Here is a 25,207-nt window from a genome sequence, read left to right on the forward strand (position 1 = left end):
ACTGGTTTTGTTTTTTGGGCCAAAATCCTCTTCTGTTGATTTTAAGTAGGATCATTTTCTGTGCTGAAAGTTTATAATGTGTTTATTTTGGTACCTGCAAAAAAAGTAGAATCATAAAATGCAAGAAAACAAAAAGGCAAACTGTTTTAGCACAGATGTATCTATTGTTACAAAACACACCCACCCCAATTTAATTTTTTTTATTGTGGATAACAGTTTCATGTCAGGTTTCTATAATCTAGCAGCATCTAAACATCTTTAATAGATTCTTATGACAACATTAGAGCATAACACAGAGTAAGTTGGCCACGAAGGGACACAATTCCTTTTGCATAGTGGCCTACGAAACTATTTGGCCCCCTTGAACTTTGACCTTTTGCCACATTTCAGACTTCAAACATCAAGATATAAAACTAATTTCTTTTGAAGAATCAACAATAAGTGGAACACACTATTGGATATTTTAAACATTTAAAAATATATATTAAAACGAAAAAGTGGGTGTGCAAAATTATTTAGCCCCATTTTGATAATAATTTAGTGCCACATTTTGCTGCTATTACAGCTGCAAGTCGCTTGGGGTTTGTCTCCATCAGTTTTGCACATCGAGAAACTGATATTTTTGCCCATTCCTCCTTGCAAAACAGCTCAAGCTCGGTGAGGTTGGATGGAAAGCGTTTGTGAATAGCAGTTCTCGTTTTTTTTTCACAGATTCTCAATTGGATTGAGGTCTGGACTTTGACTTGGCCATTCTAACACCTTGATATGTTTTTTGGTGAACTATTCCATTGTAGCTTTTGCTTTATGTTTTGGATCATTGTCTTGTTGAAAGACAAATCTCCATCCCAGTCTCAGGTCTTTTGCGGAATCCATCAGGTTTTCTTCCAGAATATTCCTGTATTTGGCTCCATCCATCTTCTCATCAATTTTAACCATCTTCCCTGTCCTTATTGAAGAAAAGCAGGCCCAAACCATGATGCTGCCACCACCATGTTTGACTGTGGGGATGGTGTGTTGAGGGTGATGAGCTGTCCTGCTTTTACGCCAAATATAACGTCTTGCATTGTTGCCAAAAAGTTCAATTTTGGTCTCATCTGACCAGAGCACCTTCCACATGTTTGGTGTGTCTCCCAGGTGGCTTGTGGCAAACTTTAAATGACACTTTTAGTAGATATCTTTAAGAAATGGCTTCCTTCTTGCCACTCTTCCCAAAAGGCCAGATAAGTGCAGTATACGACTGATTGTTGTCGTATAGACAGTTTCTCCCACCTCAGCTGTTGACCTCTGCAGTTCATCCAGAGTGATCATGGGCCTCTTGACCGCATCTCTGATTAGTTTTCGCCTTGTATGAGCTGAAAGTTTAGGGGGATGGCCCGATCTTGGTAGATTTGCAGTGGTCTGATACTCCTTTCATTACAATATTATTGCTTGGACAGTGCTCCTTGGGATGTTTAAATCTTGGGAAATATTTTTGTATCCAAATCCAGCTTTAAACTTCTCCACAACAGTATCTCGGACCTGCATGGTGTGTTCTTCGTTCTTGATACTCTGCGCTTTAAACAGACCTCTGAGACTATCACAGTGCATGTGCATTTATACAGAGACTTGATTACACACAGGTGGATTCCAATTATCCTTGTTAGTCATTTACATCAACATTAAATCATTCAGAGATCATCACTGAACTTCTGGATAGTTTGCTGCTCTGAAAGTAAAGCGTCTGGATAATTTTGCACACCCACTAATTCGTTTTTTATTCGTTAAAAAAAAAGTTTAAAATATCCAATAAAGTTTGTTCCACTTCATGATTGTGTCCCACTTATTGTTGATGCTTCATAAGAAATTTTGTATCTCGATGTTTGAATTCTGAAATATGGCAAAAGGTCTTAAAGTTCAAGGGGGCCAAATAGTTTTGCAAGCCACTGTAAATATGTACAATTGTTATGGATTGAGTTTCAGGGAAGAAATGTACCGGTACATGGCCATAAATGCTACCGTTTCCAGCTTCTGCCCAAAAAAATAAATTATATTTAAACAAAGGCACTTAAATACTAACTTTCTATATTTCAGATAAATTATGAAAATACTGTTTATAGTTTCCTTTGGTTTCCCATGAACTGGTTAGTATTGCCGAGGAAAAACGTTTGTAAACTGCGTCGTTTTCTAGAGCAAAAATAGACTAGTTCCTTCATATTCCGCAATTCCATCTTTTCTACATTGTTTAACTGAAAGTGAGGAAAAACATCTGATTAAATAATTTCATGTCCTTATAAGATGCATCATGTATAGGGTTTTCATGACAGTGAAAATGCATGAGGTTGGTGGACAAAACAAGGACAAACAATTGTCATTTTTGGAAAACTACAGTGCCTTTTGAAAGTATTCGGCCTACTAACTCCTTTCACCAACTTTCAGGCTTCAAGCATAAAGAATATGAATATTCAAGTGAGACACAAATGTGAACTGCAAAGAAAACCTGGGGATTTTTAAAACGTTTTCATGATTGCTGTCCGGAATTCGATTAAACTCTTTATATTTTTCTTGGGGCTTGCTTTGGCATCTGAATTGTATATGAAACAGACCTTTTCTTCCTTTCACCATTTTCATGCTACACTAACAAAAGAACGTGAGGACAAGCATGAAATCACTCACCACGCTTCTCTCCCTGCTTTCCTGCTTTCTATTGTAATGCCCATCTAGAACAGCATTAATAAGAGATAAAAGCAGATAGGCGCTGTAAAAAAATGACGTTAGTTGCGCATCGTTAACACATTCTTTATAGAAAAAATATTTTACTTTTAACTTTTTAACCTCACCTTTAACAAAAAAACTGAAAAGTGGGGTTTCCAATATTATTCCCTGTCCCCTTGCTTCATTCTTTACAGCGCCATCTTTCACTGCAATTACAGCTGCAAGTTCCTTGGGGGTTGTCTCTACGTTTCTATGTACTATATGTCATTTTGTACATGAACATTTTTTACTTCACTGCAAAACAGCTGGAGCTCAGAGACTGAGTGTTTGGTGAACATCAGTCTTCAGCTTTGCCCACTGATTACAGATTGGCTTTAGGTCTGGACTTTGAGTTGGCCCTTCTAACACCTGATTATTTGCAAACCATTGCATTGTAGACTTAGCTTTATGTTTTGGATAGTTTCCCTGTTGAAGATAATTCTCTTTTACAGTCCTTAGGTCTTTCAGACTACCTGGTTTTCTTCCAGAATTATCCAGTACTGTATTTTGATATATCTATCTTCTCATCATTTTTTACCCGTCTTCTCCGTCCTTGCTTGAAGCAAAGGCCTGAACTATGAGGCTGCCACCACCATGTTATACAATGTGAATGGTGAGTTTAGGGTGATAGTTTTACTTTTATGCCAAACATATCATTTTGCATTATGGCCAAATTGTAGGACGTGGCTAGTGGAAAACGTAAGATTTTTTTTTTATTATTATTTTTAGGGATATCGTTAAATGGTGGTTTTTCTTCCACTCTGCCAAAAAGGCCAGATTTGTGCAGTGTATGGCTGTTGTCTTCTGGACATGCTTTACGATCTAAGCTTTAGAGCTCTGCATTCCACTCAAAGTGATCATGGTCCTCTTGGCTGTATAATGAGCAGTTTTCTACTTGTTCGTACTGAAAGTTTAGACGGACAGCCCTCTCTTGGTGGTTTTGCTGTGGTCTGATATATCTTGCATTTCAATACGAGTAGTGGAACAGTGTTCTTTGAGATGTTCAAAACTTGTTTTCGTATCGTATTTTTAGGCTTTACATCGATATTTGGGACTGGCCTGGTGTGTTCCTTGGTTTTCATGATGCAGTCCACACTTTAAGCAGAACCTTGGGGCCATTAGGAAACATGTACATGGATACTGAGAATACTTTCACAAGACAACTGTAGCTTTAAAAAAAATATTGCTGGTTTGAGTTTAGAAAATGGATCAAAAGAAGCCCTGTTCAAAATGTGTACACTCAAACACTATACACACTACTGCTGTAACACTGTAAATTTATCAAAACCAGAGAAAGTACTTGGAAAAATTGCTTATTGAGAGAGTCAGATCTTGCTGTTCTCCAAGTGTGAGTCGATGTGTCCAATGAGGGCATCATCCGGATAACCCGTTGGGAAAGTAAGCTGACACAGAGGACAATTTCGTGCAGCATTTTCGTCTGTTTCCATCCACAACTGCAAGCAAAGGAAAGAGGATTCAGAAAGTACAATGTATTCAAACCAAAACAAATTAGGAAACATAGCGACAGCTAGCTTTTAGTGGCTTGTTACAAAAAAATAATTTTATTGGGTGCTGAGGAAAGTCAGAAGAAAAGCAGATTTTCACGGGTGGTTCTTGTCCCGGGCAGCACGGCGGCGCAGTTCATGTCTCGGGAACCTGTCGTGGGTTCAAATCCAGCTCCAGACTTCCTATGCGGAGTTTGTATGTTCTCCCCGTGCTTGCGTGGGTTTCCTCCGAGCACTCCGGTTTCCTCCCACATTCCAAAAAAAACATGCATTTCAGGTGAATTGACCAGTCCAAATTGTCCCCAGGTGTGACTGAGCGAGTGAGTTGTCTGTCCCCGTGTGCCCTGCGATTGGCTGGCAACCAGTCCAGGGTGTCCCCTGCCCACTGCCCGATGATTGTTGGGATGGGCTCCAGCATCCCCGCGACCCTACTGAGGATAAGCGGTGCAGCTGATGAGATGAGATGAGGTTCTTGTCCCCGTTAACCGCAATAACCGAGGGATCTTTGTGTTGATTATTATGTGGATTTGGCAAAAAGAGAGAACATGGTCATTCTAAGATTATATGTTTAGCGATGCTACTCTAGATTCAGACATGGGGCCAGAGTGGAACCCCTCAATTTTGAGTGATACTAGTTGATTTGGCTCAGGATCCTAAGGGAGCCGTCTGGATGATTTTCTGATGTGTTTCGGCCCGTCTCACTTTGGATACCACGGGACAACCCAAAAGAACACTTTACTGAGAGAATGTCTCCAGCTGAGTTGGGAGTTTTTTTTAAGGATTCCATCGACTTGTATAGTAGATGTCTAGGTTTGTTGCTTAGCGATATTGGCGCTGAATAATACAAACTGTCCCTTTAAGGAGGGAACTACGCCAATGCTATGCGAGACAAATTATAAAGACAAATCTTCTAAAAGCTCTAATCTCACAATGGTTTGTACTCACATTTATGGAAGGCCATGACTGAGCATGTTCAGTGTTCATGTAGGCAGGCAGATGGCGGGATAGTGTGGTGGTGCCCTCAAGAGCTGAGAAAGATGGAACTTGTCCAGGTTTCCGCGGAGACGAGAACAAGGGGTAGTGTGTTTTTTCCCTCAGTGATATTGGATTAAGTGTCCGTGGAGGACTGGTAGATGCAGAGACGTACGTGCCCACATCCTGAAAAAAAATCCCAATTATTTTTGCATGCTTTATACAGTGGTTCTCAACTGGTCTGACTTCAGGACCCACCATTCCACCCCTAATGACTATATGTGACCCCCCCAAAAAGCTAAAAATAGGACCCTTTCAAACCATTTATTGTACCTTCTAGCAGCACTACAATGGCTGAGACTCGTACACCATTTTCATGTTTCGCAGTTTTCTACCTTGACTATCGTCACTATTTTCCACCTTTTCTTCTCATCACTGACTTTCTTGGGACCAGAGGTGGGTAGTAGTCATTTACTCAGTTATATTAACTTGATTACGTTTTGGGACGTTTCGTTTTTCCAGAAGTATTTTAAAATCACTATACAAGAGCCAATAAGAGATCGGCAAGTTCGAGAGGATTCTTCATTCCGACAGTCCTGAAGAAAACTTTTCCCCCTGAGATTAGATCTGCAACCTCAGTGGAACTGTTTAAATCTAGGCCTCAAACACTCTTCTATTCTATACCATATGAATAACCAATATTTCATGTTGACAATATCTGTGTATTATTTGTTATTGCAACATCCATTGCAGCCTGGTCATCCTGGAAGGAGGATTACCTCATGCTTGGTCCCTTCTAAAGGTTTCTTCATTTTCCTCATGATGAGGTTTTTGCGTTTTTCTTTGCCCTCATGTAGGTTTTAGATCAGGGGATGGTGTAATGATAGTCTGTGGTTTGCAATAATCTGTGGTCTGTGCAGGCCTTCGAGACTCCTTGTGATTAAGGGCTATACAAATAAACATGACTTGACTTTTCCATGGGTAGATTTGTGAAAGAGAAGCTCCTCTTACCCCGCTGTGTTCGGCCACATTGAATCTGTTACTTAAATTCCCCCTATGTAAGTACGCGTCTGTCTCTCTGCTAAGGCTCATTTATTTTGTCAGAAACCTCGTTTATTTTATTTAGATTTGACCAGTGACCCCAAACAACCAATAGGTAGCACTTGCGAGCAGGGCTAATTTTTTTTTTTTTTTAAACTATATTGCCGGACACCCGCTCGTTAAGTAGATTTTCATGTTACATCTATTTATTTACAATATTTATGTATTTTCAATGGAGCCATTGTATTGAATTATTTATGTATTTAGGGAACTTATTTTAAACTCTGGAATGTATTTCAAATTATTTATTTTTGATGGAAATATTTTATTCATTTACTCATCCATCATCTCATCTCATCTCATTAGCTGCACCGCTTATCCTCAGTAGGGTCACGGGCGTGCTGAAGCCAATCCCAGCAATCATCGGGCAGTGGGCAGGGGACACCCTGAACTGGTTGCCAGCCAATCGCAGGGCACACAGGGACAGACAACTCACTCGCTCATTCACACCTAGGGACAATTTGGACTGGCCAATCCACCTGAAATGCATGTCTTTGGAATGTGGGAGGAAACCCACGCAAGAACGGGGAGAACATACAAACTCCGCACAGTAAGTCCGGTAGCTGGATTCGAACCCACACAAGAGGTTCCCAAGACCTTAGAACTGTGCCGCACACGCGCTAACCACTGCGCCGCCGCGCTGCCCTCATCCATCATTCAAATTCATAAGTTGAGTATACATATAAAATTTAAAATATGAAAATATACAAAACAAAGAGCCTTTTAATGTGTCACAGAAGCAAAAGGGCGTAGCATCATGGCTGCAAAGTTTGTATTTCAACAACATGAAAGTAAGAAGTGATGTAATGTGTATTGTACAAATTTCTAAACAATATTTTTCCCCAGTAATCTGGGGTTGTCTAATGCCCTAGTGGTTAAGGGATCCGTGAACTTTAAAGAAAAAGGGCCTAAACTATAATGGGTTTTTTTTAAATCCACAGAGGGTTTACCAAAACACACTGTGTACACAGTCTTTTTATTGTTGAATGGATGGACTTGAATGGTTTGGTGATCTAATTGAATGGTTGTTAAAAAAACAACGTTACTACAGTTACTCACTACTTGAGTGCTTTTTTTTTTTTTAACTTTTACTCAAATAACTTTTTTTTTGGATCCCTGCTTTCTACTTCTACCTAGTCATATTATTCTGAGGGAACAGTATGTTTATCTGAGTAAAATTTTGGGCTACTCTACCCACCTCTGCTTAAGACCAATTATTTTGGGCAGAAAAATAAAATCAAGATCACAAGAAAATGAGATATGGTCCCTCTCAATCGAGTCAATTGACTCAATAGGTAGAGTAATAGGAGGGCATTTATCACCATCTACTGTTAAGGAGTGTAATTGACCCGCTGTTTTTTTATTCTTCCTTTGGCAAGGAAAAGGCCCGCAACCCACAGAAAACACGTCAGCATTTCATTTTGGGTCCTGACCCACCAGTTGAAAAACACTGCTTTAAAAAGCCAACAGGATTAACTCATGGTGGCATCACCTCTTCATCATCTGATGAGTGTGGGGGTGTCACCAGTGAGGTTGGTTCTGGTTGATCATCAAGGCGACGCAAATGGTGCACCTAAACACGACAGACACCAGATTACAACATTTTGGGTCACCATGAACAGTATGAATAAAATATCAATCGTTGAAGTCAAACGTCTCGAACATGCGGCCCACCGGCCAGATAAGGTCTGCCAAGTTTTTTAATTCAGCCTGCGATACAAGACCCAGGGAAGCGCGAGAAATCAGCTGCAGTTTGAAATATGTCCACTTGCAAACAAACTGGAGCTACACTACTTTCTATCCCTCTCTCTTTCGTTCATTCTTACTTTATTTCTCTTGTTAACTTTTGCTCTCTCGCTCCTTCATATTTTTGACTCTTTTTCACTCTCTCTCTATTCTCTCTTTCAGTTTACGTCTCTTGTCCTCCCTGTCTCTCCTTTTCGCTTTCACTATTCCTCTTTTTCCCTCTCTCCATCTCTACTTTTCTCTTTCTTTTTAATCCTTCACTCTCGTTCTCTGTATCTTTTCTCTCTGCCTCTCTCTCATTTGAACTGTTTTTTTCTTATCTCTCTGTCTATCTCTTGCACTCTTCTCTCCTCTTTTCTTTTTGTTTCTTTCCCCGCTCTCTTTTGCTCCATCTCTCTGTTCTCCACTTTCTCTTTTGCTCTTTCTGTGTTCTCTCTCTGTCTTTCGCTCCTCACTTTCTCTTGCTCTATCCTCTTGTTCTCTTTCTGTCCTTATTTCTCTCTCTCTTTTGTTGTCTCTCATTCTCTCGTTAACCTACTTGTTGTAGTAGATTGGTTGAGTGTCTTTCTACCATGTGGCCCCCAAACTGGAATTAGTTTGACACCCCTGCTTTAAGTTCTCACCAAAACCTCAGCAGTAGTCAAAGGAAAGCCCATATCCAGTGTACGATGATGAGGACTGCTGCTCAGACTGCTGCCTCCATGTCGCTCTAATCTCACCCTTCGGTCCCCACCATCTCCGTGAGCCGACGCCGGTCTAATCAAGCCGACCAAAGGGGTTTGCAGCTGTGATTTGGATTCCCCGTAATTATGCTTCTCCCCATAGGGGGACCTGGGCATGGTGGATAGCGGGTCTCTCATGAGGCGAGGTGGGAGTCTCTGTATGGCTGATGGGTCAGAAACCTTGAGCACAAATTGTTACAAACACTGTAAAAGTCAATATACAAGATCTTCACAAATCCTTGATCAGAAATTTACCTCTGAGTAACTACGGCGACCCTGGAATTTTGCCCTAAGATTGCTGCTGGTTGGTTGATTGGTGTAAGACACAGGACCGTTGCGCAGAGGAAGTGGGGTAGAGAGCAGCAGTCGCTCACAACTAAGAGAAGTACACTGGGTAGATGTCGGGGAAAGACGTTGAGGGGCAGACGGTTGATCCCAAACTGGAAAGGATAAAACTAAGAATTTATTACACAGTAGCGAGTTGAAAAAACAAATGCTGATCAATATGTTTCAGTTTCCTTGGGTCATGCTCTTCTAGTGTCGGTATCCTCTCCATTATCTGCCAACTTACCATTGTTTGTGTGATACCCTCATAAATGAGTGGGAAAACTTCATTTTGAGAAGGGGGGGGTGATTTTTTAAGGGTTATTGTTCTATTTTCTTTATTAGTTATCCATTATCCGTTATCGGTCAGTTCATAATACGCTACAAAGCCAAGGAGCCGGGACAGTTACTCTCAGCCAAAAGGCCGAGCTAAGGTCCTAGCCTCAATGCCTTGCTGCGATCATTGCGAATGCACCGTTCCCGGAGGTACTGCAATACCGGGCCGATGCGTGGAGTGGACCGAGCAAGCTCTTATTCCATCTCCGGATAGCAAAAATCAATCGTCAAGTTCTAAAGTTTCTCATACGGACACATGCCGTAACTTCTAGATTACCCCAGAACCACAGTTGTAAGATACACAAGTCCAGAACATGATCATGGTATCTCCCCTGCCAGCGTACTTAAGGTCAACACTTTATTTTGAAAAGTATTGAACACAATTGATATGGTTTTAAGTATTTATCTACATGGATAAAGACCACAGATAATTTACAGTATTGCTGCAGTGTGTTGTCATAAAGCTAGGAACCTTTGTGAGGTATCTGTTCACCAATGTGTTTTAGGGTTTGAGTCACTTTCGCCCAAATCAGATCACTAGAGTGGTTTACACAGCCATATTCCAACGCACAATCTCTTTATTTTACAGAAACTCTGAAGGTGGTGAGGCCTAGGCCACTTTAAATCATTATTGTGGTGTAGTACCTAGAGTCATCTGCAAAATGTAACATTTGCATGTCCCAAGGTTCGTAGGAGCGATGTTTTCCGAGGGCTTCAAGCGATTGGTCGGGTAATCCATGAAAAATAGATCCTAGGCGAGGGGGCAGATGAAGTACAACTCAGAGACCCCTCATGATGATTCACAATATTGGTCCACAATTTCCCTTGCTCAGACATTGGTCAGCGTAGCCATAGGTTCCCAACCCCTGCTATCAGTTTTTTTTCCTCATTTCCTCAATTGTTGTTGCTCTGTAGAAGTTGAGCAGCCAAAGGGAGAACCATTTACGCTTCCTGAGGAAGAAGACCTTTTGCTAAGCTTTCTTCACCAGGTGGCAAGTGTTGATAGAGCAGGAGAAGTCTGGCGTGATGTGGAGGTCCAGGGACTTGATGTTGTGCACACGCTCCCTCATTCCTCCATCCAGAATGATGGGGGCGTGATCAGTCTTTCAGGACCTCCTAAAGTCTACCACGACTTCCTTGGTCTTCCCAGTGTTCCACAATAATTATCGGAAAGAGTTCCACCAAAACAACTGTATATAATGATTAACCAATCAGGTGTACCTTTGAGATAAAAAGGTGAGACAACGTGGAACCGCGAGTTAATAATGTGATGATGTGAAAATCAAATGCTTTTTCTCATGTCATCTTATCCATCATGCATCCATTTGTGGCTGCGTGTCTTCCACACATGCCGAGTGAGCTCACCCAGACAGTGAGGTAGAGAGGAGGCATGACCGAGTGGTGCTGCTCCATACTACATTAGAAAATAAAAATAGTAACGGTATAATATAAGTGTAAGAAATGTGACTCATTACCGATATATATCTTTTTTGGGGCTTACAAGCGACACTTGCAAAGGTGTTTTTACACATTCCTCACGCTTTGCTGACACAAGTTGGTAAAACAAAACAAAATAAAAAGACAATGTTAGTGTGGGACTTCTACATCATTTTGAAAGCACCTGCTTTGGATAATAAATAGTAATAATGAATAAATAATACGAACTGTGCGGAAAGGCAGTGCATGCAATATTTTTCCTCTTGTTTCCTAACAATCTTATATCAGTCTTCTGCTATGTAATTATTAGTGAAAAATATACTTTATTTTGCAGTGGTGGACTGTCAAAGCCTGCAAGGCCTTTTTCTGCTGGCGTAAAGAATATCTGAATCATGTGATGTTAATTGGATATCGACCATTTTTCCCCTCGCTACTTCCAGATGTGTGCTTTCTTATTTAAGCATTTACCCAATCACATTTCAGCCATTAGTTGTTGCCAGGGTCAGAAATCTACCCAGAGGCCTTCAGAATGAGTTCTGCGGGCCCTGAGGCATAGAATAAGTGACAATAAAGTTGTTGGTTACTTTATCCAGTCAAATTCTGATTTAGCGGAGCCAGGGTCTTCTAGAAAGCCAAGGGTAAAGCCAGCAGTTTCACAAACAAGGTTCCTACAGCTTAAGGTAAGTTAAATTCAAGACTTTTTAAGTGCCTTTTCAAATCAAATTTAAAATCAATCAAATTTTAAAAAATAACAACAAAAAAAACCAACAAATATTTCTTGCATACAATACATCGTGCCTGGCTCTGCTTTTAGCCGTGATGAAAAACCTTTGTCGGACGGCCACTTCTCATTAAATTTACACTTTCATACATTCTTAAGTAAATGTCTCTGTCTGAAGTTGCTCTGTGTATTGTGGATAAACCTAAGACATGTGTCTGCTCTGTAAGGCCCGACTGAAACCACATTTTGATAATTCCTTTATTGGGATCGCGTAATGTTGCCACGAAGGTAAATTGGGGAATTTTTTAAAAAGACAATTACTAACTCATTTTGTTCAAACAAATAGAAATCTTATTTTTCAAAAAATAGATTTAAGACAGTTCATTGCCAATCAATGCCTCATCTTTAGAATAATAAACACAATGGTATTTCAGACTTTCCAAGGATCCGCAGAAACCCTGACAAACTATGATTGGCTAGGGGGCGGTAACGGAAGTATCACAATGAAAAACTGAAGAAAAGTCTTCTCGATGAAACTGAAACAGAGAATCAATTTGATCGAGAAATTAAAATTTTCATGAGGAGGGAAAGGAGGACGGATTCTGTGTATAAATAAAAATGACATTTGGTAAGTAAAATGTGGCTAAACAGTATTTCTAAATAGTGCAATTTTGTGTGGGTATTATTGATGTTTTTCATCTGTGTAGCAGCTGTAGCTGCAGAAAATGTTTTATAGCCATACAATAGTTCTCGTGCGTTGGATCTATTCAGACGTAGCACTACTGAAGGCCTAAGTGTGAAATACATGGCCTGCCAACAATACATTAGTTTAGAGAAATGGAAGACACATACCCGTTTCCTGCGGAATTTGATGCAATAATTCACTTTGTTTCAAAGCCAGTTTTTTGATTTGACCCAACTCCTCTGTAAGCTCAGTGTAGGCCAGAGCGAGGTTGACTCTGAAACACAACACGATGGCCGTCACCAATTTGAGGTTTTGCAATGATAAATTGAGTAAAAGACTACACGATGGTCGTCACCACTTCATGGATTTCCAATTAAAAACACAACTTACTGTTCATCGCCAGCTTTCTTGATCCATTCCACATTGCAGTGATCACAATGAGAGGCCAGCTCCTGTTATAAATACAAGCAACACCATTTTGTTGTCTCTTCCTTGGAAAGGGCAAGCGTGATGCATGATGACGAAGACCAATTAGGTCAGTGTTTCTCAAGTGGGTAAGGATCTAAAACTGGGTCGCAGACCTGTTTTCAGTGGTCTGCGGGCCTTTGCCCCGACAAAATAATGCTAAGAATTAATAACGGAGGTTAAATAACACAGTAGATGGCGATAACGCCCTGCTCAATTTCTTCTTCCTGTTAAGTCAATCAGTGCCATTGAAATTTTGTTTAAAACTGACAACATCTAATTTTATTGAGATTTTGTTTATTTTATTTCCTTTACCAAAATAATGGGTCCCAAGAAAATTAATTAGGGAAGGAAAAGTGGAAAACAGTGACAACAACGATCAAGAAATAATACAAAAATATTGTACCAGTGTCTGCCATTGATGCACTTCTTGAAAGGACCGTTCATCTCATCTCATCTCATCTCATTAGCTGCACCGCTTATCCTCAGTAGGGTCGCGGGGGTGCTGGAGCCCATCCCAGCAATCATCGGGCAGTGGGCAGGGGACACCCTGAACTGGTCGCCAGCCAATCACAGGGCACACGGCGACAGACAACTCACTCACTAAGTCACACCTAGAGACAATTTGGACTGGCCAATTCACCTGAAATGCATGTCTTTGGAATGTGGGAGGAAACCGGAGTGCCCGGAGGAAACCCACGCAAGCACGGGGAGAACATACGAACTCCGCACAGTACGGCCGGGAGCTGGATTTGAACCCACGCAGGAGGTTCCCACGACCTCATAACTGTGCCGCACACGCACTAACCACTGCGCCGCCGTGCTGCCCGAAAGGACAGTTAATGGTATAAAACTGTATATTTCTAGCTTTTTTTTATACCGGTGTACTTTATGATTCATGCAATTAAGTCATTATCTTTGTTTAGGGAAACAATTTTTTTATATTTTAGTATATGGCTATTTTAAGGCAGTTTTAGGGGGTTGCTGATATGTTATATAGGCTTATATGCAAGTATATACTTGAAGTCCTTTTGGTTTTGATGGTCGTTTTGTTTAATAATAGTGAATATACAGGGAGTGCAGAATTATTAGGCAAGTTGTATTTTTGAGGATTAATTTTATTATTGAACAACAACCATGTTCTTAATGAACCCAAAAGTCTCATTAATATCAAAGCTGAATATTTTGGAAGTTGGAGTGGGGCTTTTTTAGTTTTAGCTATTTTTGTATGTGTGGACAAATATCCAATCAAAGCCATTCCTGCCATCTAATGGTGATTTATCATACTGAAATCATTCCCAGTGGCTTGGTACATACTGATGAGCTGAGCCAAACACTTTATGATAGTTTAAAAAAAAAAAAACAATAATGATCAATTTTAAAAAGTTAAGAGTTAAAAGGCACAAATAGCCTACCTCTTTTTGTCGCTTTGCCTCTTGAAGCTGCGTGACTTCCTTCTGCAGTCTTTGAAGTTCAACCTTAAGCTCCTTCTCCCTCTGACATGCTCCCTCAGCCTGATGAAGTGCTCCCTCCAGCTCGGCCTCCAGACGCTGCAGCTTTAGGTCTGAGAGAGCATCAAGACTGCGGGAGCTTTGCAGCATTGCCAATCTGCCCTCTTTCAGTAGCACACAACATTGCATGAATTGAGTACAACCTATTCAATCAGAGGCATGGATTAGAATTTCTTGTGCTGTTCATACCTGATCAAGAAACTGATTAGCATTTATGAAATCGACTAGGTAAGAATGTATTTTGATGGTGATAGGAATGAGGAATGAGTGGAGAGGTGTTGTAAAAGGAAAGTGGGATGTTAGGACGTGTTCTAAGGGATGGGCAGGGCACCTGTATGATGCGGCAGGGGTAAACTAGTAAAAGCTTTCGGGCCCTGCTGTTGAACAAAAGAGTGTGTTGTGTCACCCTGACCCGAGTGACATGGCCGCTTTCTGGTGTCCCGTTTCATCTGGAGGGACGAAAGCATGACCAACTTAGGTGCTGAGGTGCCTAACTTGTTTGGGTGTTTGGGCATTTGGGTTGGCCATTGTCCAAAAATGTTTGTGTGTGTTTTTTGCTATTTGTATTCCCTTTTTTAAATTTCTTTGTTATTGTGTGTGTTTGTCTTGCTGTCGGTCACCTCTCTTGAGGGATATGACCGAGGTAGATAGATAGATAGAAGAATGTTTTTTGCTGAAAGAAGAATTGTAGGGGATATTGTACTGTTGTGCTTCTCAATTATTTTCTGTCGTGCCCCCCCGAGGAAGAAAATAACTTCTCGCACACCCCCAAGACCCTCCCTTACCCCCAACGCGCATCTAAATACTAAACTTTGTCTTTAACTTATAAGAGAATGAATAAAGAATATAGACAAACTTATGATCATTTCTTTTTTAACTAAGAGCAAAGCTTTTAAGTGCCTCTGATCTTCAAAACGAATTTAAATCCAAAACTTAGTTTTTTTAGATAACGGACCCAACAATGTTTTTGAAGTGCCAAGCTACTTTATGGCTACGGACTCACCAATCGGTACCACCAGGCCTGAACGTGGTTGACAATGGCTTGCTTCTTTGTTCTGGAGTTGAGCGTTCAGTTTTCTGAGTGAGGTTTCCCGTTGCATCAGAGCTGCTTCCAGACTGCAGATCCGCTCCATATGCTGCTCTCCCAGAGTAGTCTAAAGTATAACATGTGTTGAACTTGTCACCAGACTGATAACAGCCACAATAAATAATGGTATGTCATATTTATGAGTGTTTTAACCATCTTTTCAAGGTCTCTCTGGACATTGTTTTTCTCAAGGTGAATCTTCTCGTAGGCTTGAATCACATTTTCTAACTGCTCTTCTCTGTCCTTGCTCTTCTGAAGCTGAGAGAAAGGGAGAAGGACAGAGAGAAACAAAGACAAAGATCAGGAGAGTAAGCACTGCATTGCTTTTCTGGGTGGTTTTAAAAAGCCAATTTGTATATTGCTCAGGATTTCGTTTACAGTATTCCCTCGCTTTAACAGGTTTACTTTTCACAGTTTCGATAATCTGTGTTTTTTCGTTGTGCATTGTGTCCAGCAGCAGACAGCACTCAACGAATGCTATTAAGGGGGCAGGTCGCAGAGGGCTCTTAAATCGAAATATCAGAAGAGAGCAACAAAATGCTGATCACCACCGAGTGCTCTGTGGATTATTATTAGAAAGAGATTAAAGTGGCGTTTGGAAAGAATATAAATGGTAATTGGTCTGCATATGTATAGTGCTTTTCAAGTCACTAAAAACCTACCCGGAGGCAGCAATGCAAAGCACGGACCTGCCTATCGGGGCATTAAGAGTTCAGTGTAATACCCAAGGACACTTTGGTATTTAACTCTGAGGAGCCGGGCATCGAACCTGCAATCACTCACTCCCAAGACGAGCGCTCTACCTCCTGAGCTGCTGCCATTGTGTACACAGACAATCAACCCCACTCAACACACACACATTGCCCTCTGCAACCTGGCCCCCTTGATAGCATTGCTGTGTGTTGTCTGCTGCAGAACACAATGCGCAAAGAAAATTCGCCAAGCATCGAAAGTGCAAAATGTAAACCACGATAAAGCGAGGGAATACTGTATAACAGTGGTTCCCAAAGTGGGCTGTACCGCGGTAGAAAAATCTGGGGGGCGGTGAGGAAGAAGGGGGCGGTAGGGGTGGGTGGCAGTCCGAAGTCAAAGTCAGAAGTTTGAACATTTGTTTGATGATTTGTTCACAACACGTTAGGGTTGCAGAATTAAACGAAATGAAATGAAATTAAATGATCTGCATTTCTATAGCGCTTTTCAAGTCAATGACTTCCCAAAGCGCTTTACAGTGTGCTTCACATTTCCCAATAGCGGCCGTGCAGCCATGTAAGGCGCTAACCTGCATATTGGGGGTATTAGGGGTTCAGTGTCGAATCGACATCGCGATGTGTCGTAGTGCAGTTGTGAAACCGCAAAGCACTGCGTTTTTTTTCAAGGTTTTGTAGTGAGTGATGGAGTTTTGGCCGACCACAATTGTTACTGTTCGAGTTTTAGAAGCGCCGACCAATCAGAAGCAAGATTTTATAATAACACAAGCCAATAAACGCGATTCAAAGTTTGCAAGCACCACACTATGCCACACCCACCGTGTGAGCTCATTGAGTGTCATGGCGGACTCTGTAATCATAGTCCCAGAGTCAACAAACGAGAAGGAAACGAAGCTTGCACCGAAGAAGAGCGGTACATCACTTGTTTGACCTTTTTGGTTTTGATGAAGCGGATGTGGAACAGAAGAAAACGCCCATTGCAGAATTTGCATTTGCACAGTCGCTAGGTCCAAAGGAAACACAAGTCATTTGTACCAGCACCTTAAAAATGATCACATATTAAAAAAAACGGCATGGAAAGAATGATTACAAGTAAATGACGAAGAAGGTACGTCTTTAAGTGGACAGTGAGGTAAACAAACCTCCATCAAAACAACATTTGCGACCTTCACGCTGTACGAAAAAGTTCGCAAGGGCACTAAGAAGTAACCAATGCTGTCTCTAGCTAAAAATGTCTAATAGTGTCCAACCCCAAAACTGCATTATCGATTAGAGGTAACACTTTTTTTTAATGCAAGTTAATAAGTGAAATGTTATAATAAAACTAATAAATAGTTGTAGCATTAGTGTTGGTAAGTTAGCAGGACTGGTGGGTTTGAATTAATACTTGAATACATTTCTTTCACTGATGAACATGCGGCAGTAGCACATGGTACATTTTATATTTCACTTATTGCAGACATGTCATGTTTACAGCCTTGAAGGTATGCTATGAAATCACTGGGGAGCCAAGGGGGTGCCAGTCTGCAAAGATTTGGGAACCATTGCTGTAGAGTATATTAAAAACATAACAAGACAACAATACCTCTTGGGTGAGAGAATTGATCTTGTGTTGCAGGTTGGACGTCTCTGATTGAATGCTATTGTTATCCTTGATGACAGGCTGACAAGAAACGTAAACCCGATCTTCTCCAAATGTATTGATCACTGGAAACTGTACGCAATAAGAAAATATTAAGAGAGGGGAAAAAAACAAGAACATCAACTAGATGATCTGAAATTGGCCTTTTTTTGTGTGCACAATGACTACCTTGACCTCATAGTGTTTGAGTTTTCTCTTGATGCTGCTGTTCTCCCTCTCCAAACTGGCAAGGCGGGTCTTAATGTCATGGTAGGCGGCAGCCACGGTCAATCCTGATGTCGGGAACACATCATCTTGGAGATAGTCACCTGACCAGCTAATGGCTGACATGTCTATGTCATCCCGCAGTCCTTCGCCACTTCCCAAAAGCTCCAACTCCGCTGTGCGGAAAACCTCCATGACTGTTATCTGTATTTTGGGGGGGGCGGTTATGTTAATATGACAAAGCTATTCAAGTTGTTCTATAAGTGTGACTGAGCGAGTCAATTGTGTGTCACTGTGTACTCTGCGACTGGCTGGCAACCAGTTCAGGGGGTCCCCTGTCCTTTTCCCGAAGACAATTGGTAGGGGACTCCAGCACTCCCACGACCTTACAGAGGATAAGCAGCGCAGATAATGGATGGATGGATCCACTAACAGGCAGTCATTCAGACAGTAAGTCTGTCATCCAGACAGACCAAAGGCTAGGACCTTAGCTTGGCCTTTTGGCTGAGAGTAAGAGTCCCAGCTCCTAGGCTTTGTTTTATGAACTGACCGATAACAGCTAATGGATAATGAATAAAGAAGATAGAACAATAACCCTAATAATGCCTAAATAAACAAACCGTTTGAATAATAGATATTGTACAACTTCCTGCACAACTACAACACCCATGAATCACCACAACGCGGAAGTGCGGTCATGTGACCTAACAGTAAAGCAAAACGGCGCAAAGCAACACGTATACAATGCGTGCTCACAGAAACAATCACAAATTTTAAATTGGAGCAAAATGAAGGAGGACTTAATGGTTGTTTTTTCCTTCGCTTGACCGGGGTTCCCAATGCACGCCAACGTTTTGTTTTGACTCGATCTCCAAAATGTCCTTCAACGTGTGCGTTTCCTCTTTAAACATTAGGAGCGCGCTTGATTGAGATCGAGGGCCCATTAGTTTGGATTAACTAAAACTGCACACCCACTAATTAACCAGTTGTTTACACTCCCTTCATTTGCTTGTTTTTAATTTCTTTACTGTAAACACAAAACAGTTCACAAGCAAATACCTCAAAAACACAGTAAACAAATAAAAAACGGCTTTTTTGTGAAATGATGCATTTCAAGAAGAACTTTCACTTTTGTGCTTTTTTTCTGCATTTGTGGTAACTCCAATGTCTAAACAATCCTCTCCATAAACACAAGGGCACTTTTCTTGTAGAATAACATTTTATTGCAAGAACACAGATTTTATGCATGAATGATGCAAAAACTTTCCGATAACTTTTCAGAGGCCAATGTTTCCAGTGATGTGATAACACGATTTTGTTCACTCAGGGGCCGCCCTCAAACATCCAATCTCTGAATGGAGGAAGCAAAGCAACACGAGAAAGTGGGGGTTCCACGATGTGTGGAAAAAGATCTGATCCAATACATCTCTTGATGATTTATCATACTGAAATCATTCAATCCTCGTGTTGCTTCCGCTATCCAGCGATTGATAATGTGTGGGTGGCATCTGAGTGACCAAAATCGTGTAATCACATCACAAAAACATCAGGCGCTGAAAAGCTCTTGCAAAGTTCACGCATTGTTCAAGCATAAGTTCAGTGTTCTAGGAACAAAATGATGTTTTGCTTTTCTCAGCTTTCTTGGAAATTAGTACTTTCAACTCTTGTTTACTAACCTTTTTCCTTTCTCAAATGAAAGATGAGGGTTGAATGTTTATTTTGATATGTCCTTTGCCTATAAAGCTAGACAACAAAATGTTCTTTAGGCCTTGAAAAATGATTCAGAATGGCAAAAATTGGCTGACCTGCACTTCCCATTTCAGAGAAATGTCTGGCATTGAATGAGTTAATCACAAACAATGGAGAGAATAGTTTATGGCGGGTCGGATAAAATTATTCAATTGGCCAGTTTCGACTGGCGGGCCGTATGTTTGACATGAGAGGAAAAAAGGGTTAAACCAGAAATGTGGTAATGTTTCCCACTTCAACGGCACACAGTACCTTTGTCCAACACATCCACTTTCAGCCAACACAGTGCAAACATGCAGCACCACTTTCTTCCTCTAGCTTTCCTGCTCCAATTTTAGTCAGCATTGTTTCATTACACACATACTCAGAGTAAGCCAAGGGCTCTGCAGAACATGGCCATATGTTTTGCTCGCATGTCTTTTTTTATTTATTAATGGGCACATGTGTTGCCATAATAACCCTCTGCAATAACAAAAATCTAAGCAGCTCCTGTTAGAAAATCATAAGTATAAGAGTATATCACCACCAACTACAAAAAACATTGAATGTTCTGCCTGTACAGTTGAAAACAAGGGTGTGGTTCTTTAAATATAGATATTCCATCCATTATCTGCACCACTTATCCTCAGTAGGGTCACAGGGGTACTGGAGCCCATCTTCGGGCAGTGGACAGGGGGACACCCTGAACTGTTTGCCAGCCAATCGCAGGGCACACAGAGACACACAATTCACTCGCTCATTAACACCTAGGGCAGGGGTGTCAAACTCATTTTAACTCGGGGGCCACACGATAGAACAAACATTCTCTTGGGGGCCGGACTAGTAGATTTGAGAGAAAGAAAAAGAGAGATAAAGAAATAAGAGAAAGAGAGGGAGAGAAAAGGAGAGAGGGTGGGACAAAAAAAGAGAGAAGGGGAGAAAGAGAGAGAGAAGAGAGAGAGAGAGAAGAGAGAGAGAGAAAATGTGAGAAAACAAAAGAGATAAAAAGAGAAATAGTGAGAGAGGGGGAAAGAAAGAGAGGGATATAAAGAAATCAAAAGAGAAATAGAAAGAGAGAAAGAGAGAAAGAGAGAAGGGGAGACAGAGGAAGGGGTAAGCAAGAGCATTAAAAGCATTATTACCAGTGCAGTCTAAAAGCACTATGTTGTAAATATCTTTGCCTATCCTTGCAGTCTTTATTTTTTTTCCTGTTTGAAGTCTTTATTACACATTTATCCTGGAATGCCATGTCTAATCTCGTTCCATACAATGTTTCACAACATTGATATCAATGGCAATAAACAACATTCAATTCAATTTAATTCCACAAATAAAAAAAATCACAATTTTAAAGCATGGGCGCTGCGGTGCATACAATAGCTGTTGGTTTGCAGGCTGCAGTGCAGTTTTGCCCAGCAAGCTATCAGATGCCCGACGACAGCTGAACGCAACACGCTCGACGATTACGGATAGTAACAAACAGAATAAATCATTGCAATGCACATTCGTTTACGATGAAAAAGCGCAAGTCACCCTGTTTTGTTAACAAGGGGCATTGCATCATCGGATTTTCGATAAACATTAATATATTACATAATTATTCATCTAAAATTCGATCGTATTTTCACTCGATCGGTGCTACTCGTCCCACCGAAGATGCTGCATTTTACGCCATAGACTACTGCGCAACGAAATCATCTCCAAGTGGCCCTTTAAATCATGAACTAATTAATTCTTTGTCGATCCTTCCAACAAATTATGATAGCGGACAACGACATGCAAATGGAATTTGACGGGAGTACAAGCAGGCAATCGAGCTTATTTACTTACTTATCGAGTCAAAAGCAGAGGAGGTGCTGATGCTGCTGCTGACTAATGATGTGTCGTTCGCGAACGAACGGCTCTAGCGACATCTCCTTGAAGTGAATGATGGGAGCCGACTCCCACCAATTAAGAGCCGGTTCCCTTCGAGACTAATTCATCTCTTTTGGTTGGTAGATGTGCATGTTTTCCTCCGATTCCGTCTTGTTGACTTTAAAACTGCATTGTGTAATATTTGACCAAAAGATGACACTGTATTGTCTAATACAAGGGTGTCAAACTCATTTGAAGAAAGAAAGGCAGAAAGAAAGAAGGCAGAAAATATTACAGAAAAAGATAAATTGAGTGAGGCAGAGCGAGAGAGAAAGAGAATGAGAGCAAAAATAGAAGAGAGAACAAAAGAGAGACAGGGAGAGAAAGTGACAAAAACGGGACAAAGCGAGAGAGAAAAAGACGTCGAGAGAACGAGAGTGTGCCTATTGCCCTCACCTGTGCCCGCTCGTTTAGTGCCAGCTGCTGCTCGTTGCCTGATTGGTTCCCCTTCTATTTAAACTCAGTACTCTATTCACTCCTTGTCAGTCCGTCAGCGAACCTCCGCACATGCAAGGCAAGCAGCATTTGACTTTGACTCCCGTCTGTTCTGTCCTTACCTGTATCCTGCTCGTCTGCCCCTAGGTTCCCGACCGTCTCTAGCTCCCTGACTTTTTCCTTCCTTCGACAACGCTCCGATCTCCCGCCCCAGCTACTCGACCTGTTTTTGCCCACCGACCACGCCCCGATCTCCCGCCCCGGCTAGTTGACCTGTTTTTGCCCACCGACCACACTCTGATCTCCTGTCCCGGCTACTCCACTAGTTTCGGCTTTCCGACCACGCTCTGATCCCGTGAGCTCCCTGCTCCTCCAGCTCAGCGATTGCCGGATTGCTGGCGCTTGCTTTCTCTTACAGGACTTCTCAGCTTCCGCAATAAAGTTTGTTGTGAAACGTTATGTGTCTCTGGTTCTGACAGTGAAAAAGAGAAATATATATATATATATATATATATATATATATATATATATATATATATATATATATATATATATATATGACTATTATTAAAATTAGTGTTTTTTTTAATCTTTTACTGAACAAGGTTTTTTGTACCACTAGGGGGCACTAAATATTGAAGAGGTGGGCCAACCCTGTCCCTTCTGCGTGCCCCCGTTCTTTGGGTCCGATGGCCCCGGACGCCACTGCCGTCGAGCGCGGTCTGCCCAGGGAGCCACCAAAACAGTCTGAGGGAGAGAGGGAGGTTAGCTCGGCGCTTTAGAGAACTGCGAACAGCCCCACACGGATATGCGAAACATAAACCATGTCTTTGTAACAAAATCTAAGTTAAACAAGACTGTATAAACAGAAAAACAAACACGGGTGGATTTACAAAAAAAGAAAAAAAAAGTCAGTGAAAGAGAAACTCAACCCGACCCGAACGCAATGTATAAAATTTGGATTGGGTCGGGCTTGGGCTTAAGATATTACCTCTATGCTGAAAGTGGCAGACCCTTTCCCGCTTACAAAGGGCTTGCTCGCCTCAGTGTTGTCTGACCTTTTGCTTTTAAATTAACACATCAGTAATATTTACTCATTTAACCGCTTTATGTGTTATCACTTTGGACAGTCATTGTTTATGAAACAAGTGATGTTTTTCAAACCCTATAACTGGCTTTCAGAAGCTAACTCGGAATCAGACATCATTGGCGCCGCCGAGAGCGGTTGCCTTTCCAACAGCTCTAACATCCTGGACGCTAACGTGGAGCTTCAGCGATGTTATCTATCCATCTATCTATCTATCTATCTATCTATCTATCTATCTATCTATCTATCTATCTATCTATCTATCTATCTGTCTGTCTGTCTGTCTGTCTGTCTGTCTGTCTGTCTGTCTGTCTGTCTGTCTGTCTGTCTGTCTGTCTGTCTGTCTGTCTGTCTGTCTAGCTGTCTAGCTGTCTAGCTGTCTATATTTAGTTTTTTAGTATTACTTTAGTGGTAATTTTTAGTATTATTGAAGTTTTTATGCAGTCGGAATTCAGCATTATTTCTGTGGTATTTTTGTATTACTGTAATTTAGTTTTTGTAGAATTTTTAGTACTTCCATAGTTATATTTGTTTAGTATTTCAGTAGTAGTTTGAAGTCAATAGTATTTTTTGCAGGATTTTTTTACATAGTAATTTTGTATTAATATTTTGTAGTTTTGCTGTTGTAATATTTCTGTAGCTTTTTTTAAATTATAGTATTACTGTAGTGGTATTTTTGTAGTATTTCTGCAGTAATATTTTTGCAGTATTTCCATAGTATAATTTTTTTTTCCATTGTTTTATTTTTGTCGTGTTTTGATGTAATATTTCTGTTATAATATTTCTGTCGTGGTATTTTTGTATTGTAGTATTTCTGTCAAGGTCAGGTGCACTTCTGTCCACCAGAGTGCTTCTAATTGGTTGTTAATTGGGACAGGGGTGTCTTTCACCCCACATCTGTCCCTAATTTGTTTGACCCTTCATAAGGACATTTCGGACAGTACTTTTCGTTGGGTCATTTTCATCTTCATCAGTCATTGTCAAATTCACCATCACCCTTTTCTAGCGTCATCCTGATTTGTGAGGTTTGGTTTTTATTTCTGATTCTGACTGTTTTATCGTTGTTTTTGACTTTTGTTAGTCTGTTCATGTTTTATTCTTTTCAATTAAATGTCATCTGCTTTTGTGCACCTTGCCTTTTTACTGCTTCCTGCGTTGGGCTCCACCACAAAATCACAACAATTACTGCAGTGGTATTTTGGTTGTATTTTCATAAAAGTATTTTTGTAACATGACTGTTATATTTTTGTAGTATTTCTGTTGTATTACTTCCGTAGTAGAATTTTTGGTATTACTGAAATGGTATTTGTAGTATTTTTTCCCCCAGAATAAAAGCAAATAAGTATATGAAGTCCCAGTTTTAAACACTAAATTTATTTTATAATCCTTGTAAAGTTTTGCTAGTAGACAAACAACATTGATATGGAGTCAAAACTAGCATCGAAGAACCGTTTCTATTTTAGTTGTACTCAGTGTTCCCTCTAAGCTGCGCGCGTGCGCAATTGCACACTGCTCGCACATTCTCGGCGCACAAGAAAATCTAGCCAGCGCACAAAATTGAGGGCTCAAAATTACCTATTAAGAAGCGACTTAAGTCAAAGTTACAGCGCATTAAGGTAAAAATACACGGGTTCCCCTGACGTTGTGCACTAAATGCGGTATTTTGAAGTCGAACGAAGTTGAGTAAAGTTAGTAGAGAATGTGGAGAACCGGCTTCTTCGGCTCGGCTCACTAAAAAGGAACCGGCTCTTTTGGGTCCTAAACGGCTCTTCAGGTTGTTTTTGCTTCTTCAATCCCAACATGACCAAATATTAAGTAAAATTATGCACAAAATGACTTAAAGGAAGGGGGGAATAGAACAAAAAAGAAAAAAAAATGAAAAAGTAGTGAAAAGCTGAGAAAAAAAGAAACAAAAGGAAGAGAAAAAAAGGAAGGAAATATTTAGAAAAAAGCCAGGAAAAATAGAAACAAACGAAATGTAGGAAAAAAGTAAATAGAGAACAAAAAGAAAAAAGTAACAGCTCGGAAAAAATAAACACAATGAGATTTAAAGAAATTTAAAAAAAAAGTAGAAAACAAACACTGAAAAAAGAAGAAAAAGTTTGTGTTGTATTCAAATAATTTCCAATTATATCAAGTGAATCTTGT

General features: G+C 40.6%; 1 protein-coding gene and 1 pseudogene across 5 annotated transcripts; both read right to left on the bottom strand.

Annotated features, from left to right (window-relative positions):
* Window positions 1-185: 185 nt before the first annotated feature.
* On the bottom strand, window positions 186-21,600 carry LOC148375115 (TANK-binding kinase 1-binding protein 1-like). 5 transcript variants are annotated; one of them, XM_088344877.1, is made up of 13 exons: window positions 21,454-21,600; window positions 17,860-18,099; window positions 17,635-17,763; window positions 15,496-15,600; window positions 15,259-15,409; window positions 14,160-14,359; window positions 12,670-12,731; window positions 12,447-12,553; window positions 9,032-9,216; window positions 8,678-8,956; window positions 7,801-7,881; window positions 5,181-5,393; window positions 186-4,184 (listed from the first exon to the last, which is right to left on the bottom strand). In XM_088344877.1, exons 2-13 carry the CDS (start codon window positions 18,088-18,090, stop codon window positions 4,056-4,058), a joined length of 1,872 nt encoding a protein of 623 aa, XP_088201003.1. In that variant the 5' UTR covers window positions 18,091-18,099; window positions 21,454-21,600; the 3' UTR covers window positions 186-4,055. The 5 variants fall into 5 exon arrangements, with proteins under 5 accessions (XP_088201003.1, XP_088201001.1, XP_088200999.1 ...); XM_088344875.1 differs by having other exon boundaries at window positions 14,160-14,398; XM_088344873.1 differs by having other exon boundaries at window positions 4,039-4,480; window positions 14,160-14,398; window positions 17,866-18,099.
* Window positions 9,572-9,661, bottom strand: LOC148375116 (U2 spliceosomal RNA; annotated as a pseudogene).
* Window positions 21,601-25,207: the final 3,607 nt, after the last annotated feature.

Source organism: Urocampus carinirostris, chromosome 1 (genome assembly GCF_059441175.1).
Source record: "Urocampus carinirostris isolate Australia breed hairy pipefish chromosome 1, RoL_Ucar_1.0, whole genome shotgun sequence".
In the NCBI taxonomy this organism is placed as follows: Eukaryota; Metazoa; Chordata; class Actinopteri; order Syngnathiformes; family Syngnathidae; genus Urocampus; species Urocampus carinirostris.

Coding starts and splice junctions, on each gene's coding strand:
- LOC148375115 (XM_088344872.1), bottom strand. CDS start 18,090: ATGGAGGTTTTCCGCACAGCGGAGTTGGAGCTTTTGGGAAGTGGCGAA. Junction 17,764..17,859: donor TCAAACACTATGAGGTCAAG/GTAGTCATTGTG, acceptor TATTGCGTACAG/TTTCCAGTGATCAATACATT. Junction 15,601..17,634: donor TCAATTCTCTCACCCAAGAG/GTATTGTTGTCT, acceptor CCTTTCTCTCAG/CTTCAGAAGAGCAAGGACAG.